The sequence below is a fragment of the Microtus ochrogaster genome, chromosome 15 (genome assembly GCF_000317375.1).
Source record: "Microtus ochrogaster isolate Prairie Vole_2 chromosome 15, MicOch1.0, whole genome shotgun sequence".
In the NCBI taxonomy this organism is placed as follows: Eukaryota; Metazoa; Chordata; class Mammalia; order Rodentia; family Cricetidae; genus Microtus; species Microtus ochrogaster.
The window spans coordinates 20,400,742-20,413,211 of record NC_022017.1 but is presented as its reverse complement, the minus strand read 5'-3'; the positions used below and the strand labels follow the sequence as shown (position 1 = coordinate 20,413,211).

The following is a 12,470-nucleotide window of genomic DNA, read 5'->3' as shown; positions in this document are numbered from 1 at the left end:
ACTACATTAAAATGCTTAGGATGCTGACTGTGATATCAGACAGACCTTAATGCAAACCAGCTCCTCTGCTTGCTTTGTTAAGAGGTCCCTGTCTGAAATAGCATCCTCCCGACCCTCAGTTCCTGTGTGAAGAGCTAGGAATCAAGACCTCCTTGGCTGGCACATCGTAAGGATGAAGTGTGAGAAGGCTGTGTAAGAAGGGTCTAATGCAGGTCCAGCATGGGGAGCAGGTGACTCAGCTGTCACCACCTTCAGCAACTGGGAGTAAGTGTCCAACCGGTGACAAATTAGGCTTACATTCAAAGAAGTAGGGTGGTATTTCTCCAATCTGATTTTCTTTTGAGGTGTACAGAGCTAGCAGCAAGCCAGTTGTGATACAAAATCTGTTTTCCCTGAAAATCTTTTGTTAAGATAAAACAGGCTTTATTTCTTCTTCGTTTATTTGTTCTAATATACAGAGCCAGTAAAACCAGTACAGATGCTCATAACATTTTACGTGGCTCTAAAGAAAAATATTTTATTTTTCAGTTAAGAATTTTATTGCACTCTATTTTCACTAAGAGGAGGGTGACTGGAAGAAGATATTCAAAACTGAAATGGTCAAAATGTAGGCTTTCGGGAAGAGTTAAATCTCACCTTATTGATGCCCATTGACAAGAAGTGATCCAGCAGGTATCTGGCTTCAGTAAGGGTACAGGCATTAATGACAGCAGTGACATCCAGTGTCTCACCTTCTTCCTACATCAGACCAGTGGGGAATGATCATGATTTAATTTGGATTCATTTAAACAGAAGACAACAGGCTACGGAATTGACTTGACAGTGTGGATAAATCAATAACCTACTCAGGAAAATATTACATGATTCTCACAATAAACATGTGTTCCAGTCAAAAGTAGTCATGAACAGCTAAAAATTCAACGCAAGACATAATAAACGATGCATGTATAATATAAGAACATCACAAGGTCAGAACAGAAATCAGGAGAGTAGACTACCTGTTCTACGTATAAAACCTAAGAATCAGATTAAACCAATAAATAGAAAATGACAGAATATAAAACTCAACATGCTCTTAAAGATATATAAGACAAAAGTTCTTCTCCTTAAGCTATTAAATAGCTTTACAATCCTGAGCATCATATTTACTCATACTTCTAGCATCTGGTAAAGACAGGAGGATCAGAAACTGAAGGACATCTTTATTTACACACACAGAATCTGAGGACAGCCAAAGTGAGAGACCTTCTCCCATGAACAAGGAAAAACAAGAAAAAAAACTGTCTTTTACAGTACACACCTTTGCCTCCTCCATCTGCATGATGTTAGCTTGACAGTCAGCAATACTGTCATTGATGTAATCTATATTCGCAGTTAGAGACTCCACCTCTTCACTGATGCTAACCACGTTTTTATCTCCCTCTCCACTCTCTTTCACTATCTTCTCTCTCCTTTTTGAAAGTTTCTCTCGTCTTTTTGTGAGTTCTTCCCGTTGCTATGAGAAAAGGAAAAAAAAATCAAAGAAACCCATATTGGAATTAAGAAAATTTTAAGAAAACTCACACACAGTGCAGTCAAGACAAAAATGACACTATAGAAGCAGACAGTGCTTCCAAGAACAAGTATGGAAGAGCAAGACTAACAGCCAGCTAAGGAAGGAAGATCTAGTTTCTATTTCCCATACCCTGAGGAGTCTGTTCATGTCGGCCTCCATGTTGGAAATGGTCATTTTCTGCATGATGATGTCAGTCATCCGGCGTTCAAGGAGCTGCCATTTCATGCGGGCTGTCTTGGAAGTGAACACCCGGCCAGTCAATCCCTTCCTCTGATATTTATTCCTGTAATCAATTACAAAGACAAATATAACTACTTATGACCTAGTTACATAGCATTCAATATGAACACACACAAGGATCGCATCAGGGCAATTCAAAATCAGTAGGACCTGGTTCCATTCGTTGTAGGTGTTGGTAACGCCTGGACCCTTGCCACAGGAATCCTCATTTTCTGCTGGGTGCCTGCCCTGGATGCATCTGCTTCCCCTGCAGCTGCACTGGAACCTGTGTCCTGGACAGGGCTGTCAGACGAGCTCAGCTTCCGAGTGACCTTCCCAGCTACTTTATCAGACATGGGCCTTACTTGCCGACGGAGAGCTGTCACCTGGAATAGCACCAGAGGTTGGTCTAAGCTCTGTAGAAATGTCTGTTACAGGGACTGGGTAGAGGATTTGCCTATCACATGCAAAGCTCTAGATTTAATCCCCAGCACCACAAAGTAAAAAGAAAAGAAATACATTATTTTCCCCAAAGTCAAAATGGCCCCTCCAAATGGTAAGCTTGCTTACTGTACCTCTTCAGTTTTACGTCGCAGAACTACTTCTTGATTTCTTTTCTGGGCTTCCAGAAGTCTAAGTTGATGCTATAAAACAAGATTCAGCATGCTGAAATGGACAACTGAAGCACAATGTAGTGCCCTGCTCTTAGGCTAACACGCTCCCTCTTACTGCCAGGAAACACAAGTTCTTCGCACAATCTGGGCTGATGATCTCATACCCATCATAGGGCTATTGCTACTTTAATACAGCAAGAGATGCTGAAACAGCCGTCTCTGGGCTGGTGAGACGGCTAGGCAAGGAAAAGCAAAAACCCGAGTTCAAGCCCCTGAAAGTACATGGTGGAAGGAGAGAACTGCCTCTCGAAAGCTGACCTCTGACCTCTACATTTGCACCATGGCATGTGCATGCCTACACCATCGACCAATCAAACAGGGGTGGGGGTGGGGACAAAAAATAAAACCCAATCAAACAGAAAGTCATCTGCATGCTTACTGTTACTACCAGGGTGGTGCTTACTAAGTGCAAGTGCTTTTTTAAGTGCTTTACAGATGCTTCTCATCCAGTTGTTCTTAGACATTTTAAGGACTCACTGAGGCACAAACAGTAGAAGACCTGACTGTTTTCAAGAGTCATGTTTAATACATACAATTAAGTAAAATTGTTTTAAACACAGGAAAACATACACTCATGCAATTAGGCCCTGGATGGTAACTTGGGTGTGCTGGCTAGTTTTCGTCAACTTGACAGGAACTTGAGCCACCAGGGAAAAGGAAACCTTAACTGGGAAGTTATCTCTAGCAGACTGTTCTGTGGGCGTGTCTGTGGAGGTGTGTTCTTGATGAATGATTGATGTAGAAGGCCCCAGTCTACTGTAGCCAATGTCATTCCTGGGCAGGTGGTCTTGAGCTGTAGACGCAAGCAAGGTGAGCAAGGCATGGGAACCAAGTCGGTAAACTGCTTTCTCCATGTCTCTGCTCAGTTCCCGCGTTCTAATGTGAAGCAATATTTTTTTTTTACATTCATCAATATAAAGTGAAGATGTGGGGCCAGCAAGATAGCTCAGGGGGTAAAAGGCACTAGCTGCCAGGATTGACAACTGAGTTCCATCCCCAGGACTTGCACGGTGGAGGAGAACTAACTCCTGAAGGTTGTTCTCTGACCTCCGCTTGAGCACCGCGGCACCTGCACTTGCTCCCGAGCTCCTGCTCCCTCCCATCCTCTCTCCTCCTTCTCTTCAACTAACCATAATAAAAGTAAAGATTTTAACAAAAACAAGGGTGTTTTTGATGAATTAGACTACCTTCAAAATCTGAATTCATGAAAGTAGAACTCTGAAGGTGAAGACAAAAATGCTTCATGTTCTCAGAAAGTTATCTTTTATCAAGGACCAGTTATCACCCCAGATGATACATCCTGGTCACCCAGCTTGGCAATGAATCGGCCCTAAATAGTTATACTGAATTACTATAATCTAGATGTGACAATAAATGTCATTTTATATAACTAATACTTATTGCCCTCAACCTATACTTACGATAGTTAAAAATTTTTGCCTCCCTTCATAAAACAATCTTGCACAATGGCAGAGTCTACTCACATCTCTTTTGCGTTGATCCTTTTTCAGCTGGGCAATTTCCCTGTTTCTCCTAGACTCTGTCAGTCTGGCTTTCTCTTGTTCTTCTTTCATTTGTTTCATTAGACGCACCTAAAGTTAGATATATACATTATTGAACTTACTCCATCACCAGATACATTTGGTAAATTACATGGAAGCAGGTGGAATCCACAGTGTATTTTAGTCAACTAGATGATTATATTTTCAATGAACTTTTGTCAGGTTAGCTAGTGCTCTATGTATGTAATTCTGATACTTAGTATCAGTAGATGAGTGAGCCCGAAACAAGTTCTATAACCTCTGTAGGCTTTGACTTGCTCATCTACAATGCCCTTGTGTACTGTGAAAACTCAGTGGATTGATACTGGAAGATGCTTATAGCAGAGTCTGGTACAGGGAAAGAACATAATAAATGTGGCTATGGTCATTACAACAACCATACAACATAAATTATTTACTTCTTAAGTCATGTCCATGTGATTATTTTAAAGAAGCTGCCTTGATTTGGGTGCAATATTTAAGATAATCCCTACTCAAAAATGGATGTAAGCATGAAGTTTCCTTGGCTTTGCGCTACTCTACGCATGGAAATAATACATATCAAGCTCTAGATGTTACCTGTCGGTGAATGAGAACATGATCAGACAGACAGACACAGGAAGCTGAGTACCTGTTTAAGCTGGTAGGAAACATGGGCTACTCTTCTATTGACATAAGAGCGAGCCACAATAATAGTTCTGTTTCAAGCTCTCAAGCCTGGCATCCCCCGAGCGGAACAGGGACGGTACCAGTACCTTTGTCTTCTTCATCTCCATGACATCCTGCTGCAGTTTCTTTAGCTGTTTCTCATACTGAGACTGGTTTTTCAGCAGCCTGGCATGCTCCTTCTGGGCCGTTTGCAGTCGCTGCAACTCTTTGTTCATGGCGTGAAGCTTCTTTTCGTATTCACACTTGACTTTCTTTGCCTTTTCTTCTGAGTATGACTCTACCGAGCCTGGGTGCAAAGGGGAAGAACGCAGGGTTTTTGTAAGGCACGGCTTTTCATTTCACAGACTTGGAACAAACACCCAGTTCCCAGGCCGAGATCATGCCCGAGCTCTTCTCTCCTAGAGGTTTGGGCTCACTTGCTTTATTATCTACTCAAGTCATTCAGTGATGGCTAAGCTTTGCGACTGACGTGCCTCGAAGGCGGACGGCGGTGCCACAGAAGACCCACCTAAGTTCTGGAGCACCTGGTCTCTCTCCAGCTGTGTGTCCCGGATCTTATGCTGAAGCATCATCAGCTTCTCCTCGTACTGCTTCTTCAGCGTCTGCAGCCGTTTCTGGCTGTTTTCGAGCTCATCAATCAGCTTCTGCTTAATTGCAATTTCACACGTGATATTCGCTAAGTCGGCTTGATAGTTAGCTATTCACAGAAGACAAAAATACTGAGAGTAGGCCAAAAGATCGTCATCATCATACCAAGCAAGAATGTAAAGCCATTATCTACATTCATGCAGTCGCTCGGCAGCTGTGTGGGGAAGTTCCCGGCTACACCATACTCTAAAATGAGACTGTTCACGGTGGCCAATGGCAGGTGCCAAGTGCACTGAAGAAATGTGGAAATCACAGTGACTAGATCTCATGTAGAAAGGAACAGCTCTTTGGCCTAGAGCATGCACGAGGCTAGAGTAGTCTTACAGGTCATATTGTTTTCATTTGATATAAAATAGAAAATGTTGAGGTTCCCACCAACAGCTTCCCAATGTGACCAGCTGACTTCCTGATGTGAGCTTCCTGCCTTCCCGCTAAGGAGTAGGTACCTTTTTCATCTGACTCGGAGTCAGATTCGTCAGAGCTCTCTCCCCCTTCAATGTCATCCTCTTCTTCATCTTCTTCTTCCTCCTCTTCCTCCTCCTCTTCATGATCACTCACCTCCTGATTGTCTTCCTGCAATGTGATTTGAGACTGTTAACAGCACAGTATTGGCAAGCAAACCCATCTCCTCAGTAGGAGAGGTGCGGAAAGACAGACCTGTCAGTGTGTGTGTGTGTGTGTGTGTGTGTGTGTGTGTGTGTGTGTGTGTGTGCTCCTGTATGCTCTGTACATCAACACTTATCCATGCAGATGCCGGAGCAGGATGTCCAGTGTCTTCCTCTGTCACTTTCCACCACACTCCTTTTAGCCGGGCCTGTCATTGGCTCTGAATCCAGTGCGTGGGTTAGGCTGGCTGGCTGGTGACCTCCCAGACAGAATCTGTCTGTCCTGCCATGCCAACTCGGATCGCAGGCCATGCTCAGTTTTTACACAGATGCCAGGGATCTGGGACAGTCCTCACACTTGCCATGGGGCATCTACCCACTAAGCCACCTCCTCCCCGAACACCGAATCTTCCTTTTCTTTAGTTCAAAACCACTGCAAGAGTTTAAGGTCACTCCGCACTAACTTTGTCCTGCAGAGGTCTTCGTCTCTCACGGTATCTCATCTGCATGCACACACAATTTTCACAATGCACTAGCCTGAGATTTGTCATACTTAAGAGCTGACCACTCTGAAAAAAAGTCCTCAAGGAAGCAGGAAATGGCAGATATGATTTAGTTCACAGATATTACTCACTTCCATCTAGTTTGTGTATGTTAGTGACCACAATTTATAAGTTTATTCTCCCGTACTTACCACTTCCAATCCATTATTTTCTTTCTCTGAAATGCCCTTTTCTTCTTTCTTCTCCTGGTCAGTGTCTGCATTATCCTCCTTCCCAGACACACTTCAAAATCAAAAAGAGAGAAAAGGAATATGAGATAAGTACAAGGGAAAGTCTTCACTTTTTTTCTCTCAGATTTTAAAAAAAAAATTGTAAAAATGAAATGAAAGGGTTAATCACTTAACTAAGCAAAGCTGCTCTGTCTGATGGTTAGAAAAAACAAGGTCTCACCACGTGACCAACAATGTAAACATTTACAGCTCTGAAGCAAGTTTCTCTTCTAGAAATATTGACAACAGGCCATACACCTAAGTGTAAGAGTGTAAGAGACAGTAACTGCCAATGAAGTGGAACACACCGCAATTTAAATTCAAAAGAACCCCAAACAGAAAGTTTGGGCTCCCATCTAAATTCATGAAAACGTCTCTCATATAAATAGAAAGCTACAAAAGGATGCTTTTTAGTATCCTAATTAATTTAAGATTAATTTTACAGCTTCAAAATCACTCTGCCACAGTGAGTCTGTCTCTATGGCTGTATCCATCAGTGTTGTGGCTAGTCTTAGGCTGTCTGCATAGCATATGGCGTTTTCTCACTATATTAGGACTCAAATTCCAAAATATTATATTAGGACAGTGTGGGTCACCAAATTCCAAACTGACTGAAGGTCAGGCTGTCCTCTGACTGACTCAGAAATTGCAGAGTCTGCTACAAGTTTCACCATAAAAACTGGAGCCGTTCGCTACAGGCACAACCACACAATGGTTAGGGCTCAGCTCATTTAGCTCTGGTAGCCAGTCCTAAGCGAAGGACGAAGACTACAGTGAGTGAATTTTTTGCAGGCCCCAATCACTCTGATCTTTCTTGGGTTTAGCAGGCATAACAAACTATGCACAGACGTTACACTAGACGCAGATGTTTTAGTAAAGTAATGTTAACAGAGCAAATCTTATATAATCTATATGGTTTGTGTTATTAGTGGAATTTTAAACTCATTAAGATTAAAAAGAATAGTCAAATACAGCAATATTTCCAAAGAAATTTTTTCTAGAAGCATTTTATGATAGTCACTTTACCATTAGATATTCTGCTAGATAAAGAGCTTCCTGGTTCATACCTGGGCTTATATCTAGGTTATAAGCAAATAATTTGACCTCATTTGGGTTCTGTTATTATTATTTAACTCTAACATTTAACTCCAGGTTCTATTCTTGCATATTTTTTATAGTCAGAACAATAATATGAATATTTTTCCTCCTAAGCAGTTTCCTTTTTAATTTTTTTATTTATGTGATTATTTATTTGATCTGTCATTCCCATTGAGCTAGAAGTCTCTTGAGAGTAAGAATCATATGTATATGGTTATCACTCATTCATCTACAGCCTGCACAGAATAAATTAAACTAGTTTTTATTAAATGAGTCAATCCTTATTAATACCTGTGTTTGAGTACTCCTATGTGTCTCACATATCAGCTAAGTTAGAGTGGAAAATAAGGTTTGAAATATTATAAAGATGCATGGAACACAGTAATGCCTTTGGAGTGAGAAGTAAAGGCCAATAAGAATAGCAATATAGGGCTGGAGAGGTGGCTCAGTGGTTAAGAGCACTGTTCTTCCAGAGGTCCTGAGTTCAATTCCCAGCAACCATATGGTGGCTCATAACCTTCTATAATAAGATCTGGTGCTCTCTTCTGGCGTGCAAGGATACATGCATGCAGAACATACTATATACATAATAAATAAATCTTTTTTTAAAAAAAGATATAGCAATACAATAGTCATAACTGGAGTCAAACTGCAACAGACTTTCATGGATGTCATTAAATCACTGTATTAGAGGAAAATCAACTGGGAGAAAACTAGGAACCATATGGAGTGAACAACTATGACAAATCGAATCCTATTCAAAGGCCAGTAACACATACTCAAATACTACTGCGCTAGAGGCTGATCCCAAGGCTTAAAACACACAGAGGTTGCGTGGGGAAAGAGGGTCACATGGGTCATTAGGTTTCTTCCCCTCCACTGCTCTCTTACTTCCTATTAGTGTATATACAATCTCCACTACTGTGGCTTCTTACAGTACAGTATGTGTGAAATTCCTTTCCTCTGGTTTATGGCCACACACCTTTAGTCTGAGTAACTGACTACCACACCCTCCTGCTCCCTCGAGCAGTTAGTAGTATCCAGCCTAGCTGGATGTTATCATTGACTTATACCTCTGATCATAAATTCTCCTTGCACTCTGATACAGAAAAACCAGCATCATAGATATGTATTAACATGCTTCTAAAAAATACCTGTAAAGCTTAAGCTTTAAAGGTGATATTGATAAATACTGTATCTAAAGCAGTCGAGTTTTCTTTGGTAAATGTTAACAAATTGATACTCCCAAATGCTATCTAAGGAACAATGGGTCATAATTAAATCTATACTCTATACAAAATTAGAATCTAGAAATTAAACTCTTCATCTGGCAAATAAAATAAAGAAATAAATGTGCCCTTGAGAAGTCTTCCACACAAAGGACTAAGGGCAGACGTCCCGACTGCCAGAGTCTCCCCAGGAGCTTGTTAATACAGAATGTCAGGCTTCCCCTGTGGCTCCTGCAACAGACTTGCCTTCTTTGAAACAGTCATGCAAGTGTATTTATGATGGAGCTATAATCCTAGAACACTAAGCTGCCCTGCATCTGCTGTCCTATATGATCACACCACAGTCAGAAGTAGCTTCCATTCCCTAAGTCTATATGTATATTATATACACACACGCATACACATATACACACATATTTCAGGAACTGAGTAGTTTAACGTAGCAACATGTTTCCACATGTATCTTTAAAGGGTCATTGTATTGTCAGCTTTAAATATTTTTTTTAATTTTTAATTTAAATATTTTAAAAAAATACAAAATTTCGCATTTATATTTTTTTAGTTCTGTGGATCAATAGACTGGCCCAAATTAATGACCTTTAGTTGAGGCCTGGTGTGAACTACAGACAATTAGTCAGCTTTACTACAACAAAATGTCAATCACTGCCCAGTTACTAATTCCCACTCAGTTCACAAGCACCCCCTAGGTACAGAAATGCTGATGCTTGCGTATTAATCAGATGGTGCAGGTTTGCTTATTTACTAAACAGGGTACAGTAATCATCATACTTCTGGCAATTTATTTGATAGTTAATGAAATGACTTGCATTTTAATGCAATTAATTACAGAATTCGTTATTCTTAAATACTTTAACTTTTTCTACCTTTTTTTAAAAATAAAAATCATTCCTTTCGGAGTACACAGCTAATCTAGTCTGAAGCAGCCTACAATTCTATAGTCTACAATTTCGACAATGTGCTTGCAAATGGAAAAGAAGTATTTAAATGACATTTTAATTTTAAAAACAAAACAAAACAAAAAAAACCTGGGAAATATTCCAACCTTCTTTCTTCTCGATTGCTTTCCTCAAGTTTCTGTAGCCTTCAAATCACGAGGCACAGTATGGGAAGGCCAAGCCAATGAGGGCAAATCAGACAGTAAAAGCAAAAGTGGTAAGAAGGGAAAATGATACATGAGCTGGAAGACGTTCAAATAAACCATAAAGATATCATTAAAGGACAATACACAGTAAAAAGGCAATACATGTCCTAAGATTACAAAGTAGAAAGTCAGTAGTATCTTATCCAAGAAGAAAATACAGACAATCAGTGGAAACTTTTAGCAGTAAAATGCAGTCTCAGTTTACATGAGTTGATAAGTCCTGTTTGGATGTCATTGTTATTTTAGCAAGAAATAGATCAATCTTTACATTTTTCCCCGAAAGTAAGCCTATTTTCAAAAACATCCTCTTCCTTTTAAATATTTCAAAAGTTTTTTTTATATAGTATCATTAAAAGACCCTCATTAAGTAATGCCTTTATACCATAATGATACTAATACGACATAGAAGTTACAAATTTAAGAACTTGACTTTATTTTACTATACATATAATCATCACTAAAGCTAAATTAAAAAAAACTCATATCAAAATTATATGAGATGGTATTACAGACAAATGAGTATGGCTGTTATACGAACAGTGAAAAGTACATTCTTGTTAATTGAAGATAAAATTTTAACAAGCTTGGGATTAAAAATTCACTACTAAAGGGCTTATAACTAAGGCAAAGGTGGAAATAAAATGAAAATTTTAGTACTTTCCATTAGTAACACTGTTCTTTAAGTGGAATATCAAAAAAAATCTTTAAATTTACAGATATAGGTTTCAAATATAACTTAAAGAATATTCAATATACAAAGCTTAGGGATCTTGACTCAATGGAATGTACTATATATGGATATTTGTCATGTAGGCAATATAGCTGTGTTAGCCTCCAATTAGGCATATTGCAATCTGCATACAGCATACTCTGTCTAGAACCCCAAAATTCCTCTTATAATCATCAATATTTAAAATAATAAACAGAGAGCTGATTTACCAATTATTAAGTCAGTTCTCTTTTAATCTTATTTGCGGTTTCATGTCATTTTTTGTTCTTGGGTTGCTTTTATAAAATGAGACTAGCAATCTGAGAAAGTTCTGCAGAGGGATATTCACCAGGGACCAGACAGTTGAGCACAATGACTAGGAAAAGGGAAAGTCTACAAGAAAAGATCCACTTTTCCGGAGTGTCCAACGAGCACCACTGCATCCAAGTGCAGTCCAGCCTGAGAGACTGAAGAATGTTGTTCTGTAGTTCATCCAAAGGCGGATATCCAAAGGCACCTGACTAAATGTGTGAGTGGTAAATTTTCTTTATCTGTGTGCACAAAACAGTGCCCCCCCCATCAGTGTAACTTAGGCTTGCATTGATAATAAACTACCGTGCTTAAAGTAGATGGTTTCTTGGTAAAGATTACAAATGGTCTACTATTATTTTTATGTTGTTTACCATTATTATTATTGCTGAAGCCCTTTGTTGTTTTTTTAAAATATTTATTTATTTATTATGTATACAATATTCTGCAGGCCAGAAGAGGGCACCAGACCTCATTACAGATGGTTGTGAGCCACCATGTGGTTGCTGGGAATTGAACTCAGGACCTTTGGAAGAGCAGGCAATGCTCTTAACCACTGAGCCTTTGTTTTGTGTTTGCTTTGCTTCAGGCCTTTGCCTAAGATGGGAGCTTATTTATATTTTTAAAACAAGAATTTATACTACATAGATATAAAAGATACTTAGACCTAAATGTGATTAGTGAAACGCTATTAGAGTTTCCTTTTTTCGTGTGGCAGGTGTGTGTGTGTGTGTTTGTGTGTGTGTGTGTATGTGTGTGTAACTGCATGAGTGGAGTATGTATGTGTGTGTATGTGTGTGTAGCTGTTTGAGTGTAATGTGTGTATATGTGTGTTCATGTGTGTGTACGTGCGTGTGCATGTGTGTGTTAGTGTAGTTATATGAATGAGGTGTGTGCATGTTGGGTGTGTATGTGTATGTAGCTGTGTGTACTGTGTGTGTATGTGTATGCAAGTCTAGCCATGTGAGTGGGGTGAGTGCATGTTGTGTGTGTATGTAGCTGTGTGTACTGTGTGTGTGTGTATGCGAGTGTAGCCATGTAAGTGGGGTGTGTGCATGTTGTGTGTGTGTATGTAGCTGTGTGTACTGTGTTTGTGTTTGTGTGTATGTATGTGTGTGTAACTGCATGAGTGGAGTATGTATGTGTGTGTATGTGTGTGTAGCTGTTTGAGTGTAATGTGTGTATATGTGTGTGTGCGTGCGTGTGCATGTGTGTGTTAGTGTAGTTATATGAATGAGGTGTGTGCATGTCGGGTGTGTATGTGTATGTAGCTGTGTGTG

The 12,470-nt window shown here is 39.8% G+C and overlaps 1 protein-coding gene across 20 annotated transcripts in view; it reads right to left on the bottom strand.

Moving 5' to 3' along the window:
• Kif21a (kinesin family member 21A) overlaps positions 1 to 12,470 on the bottom strand; it is a 119,651-nt gene that overhangs the window by 30,646 nt on the left and 76,535 nt on the right. For 13 of the 20 annotated variants that reach the window (XM_013348837.2, XM_026782667.1, XM_005354320.3 and 10 more), the window contains exons 12-22: positions 10,074 to 10,112; positions 6,606 to 6,696; positions 5,753 to 5,879; positions 5,167 to 5,355; positions 4,745 to 4,944; positions 3,933 to 4,040; positions 2,350 to 2,418; positions 1,946 to 2,160; positions 1,685 to 1,838; positions 1,301 to 1,495; positions 637 to 738 (exon numbers count right to left, since the gene is read on the bottom strand). In XM_013348837.2, coding sequence (XP_013204291.1) covers positions 637 to 738; positions 1,301 to 1,495; positions 1,685 to 1,838; positions 1,946 to 2,160; positions 2,350 to 2,418; positions 3,933 to 4,040; positions 4,745 to 4,944; positions 5,167 to 5,355; positions 5,753 to 5,879; positions 6,606 to 6,696; positions 10,074 to 10,112 — 1,489 coding nt within the window. The remainder of the gene's footprint in view (positions 1 to 636; positions 739 to 1,300; positions 1,496 to 1,684; positions 1,839 to 1,945; positions 2,161 to 2,349; positions 2,419 to 3,932; positions 4,041 to 4,744; positions 4,945 to 5,166; positions 5,356 to 5,752; positions 5,880 to 6,605; positions 6,697 to 10,073; positions 10,113 to 12,470) is intronic. The other 7 variants (XM_013348839.2, XM_026782668.1, XM_013348849.2 and 4 more) reach the window with 1 other exon arrangement.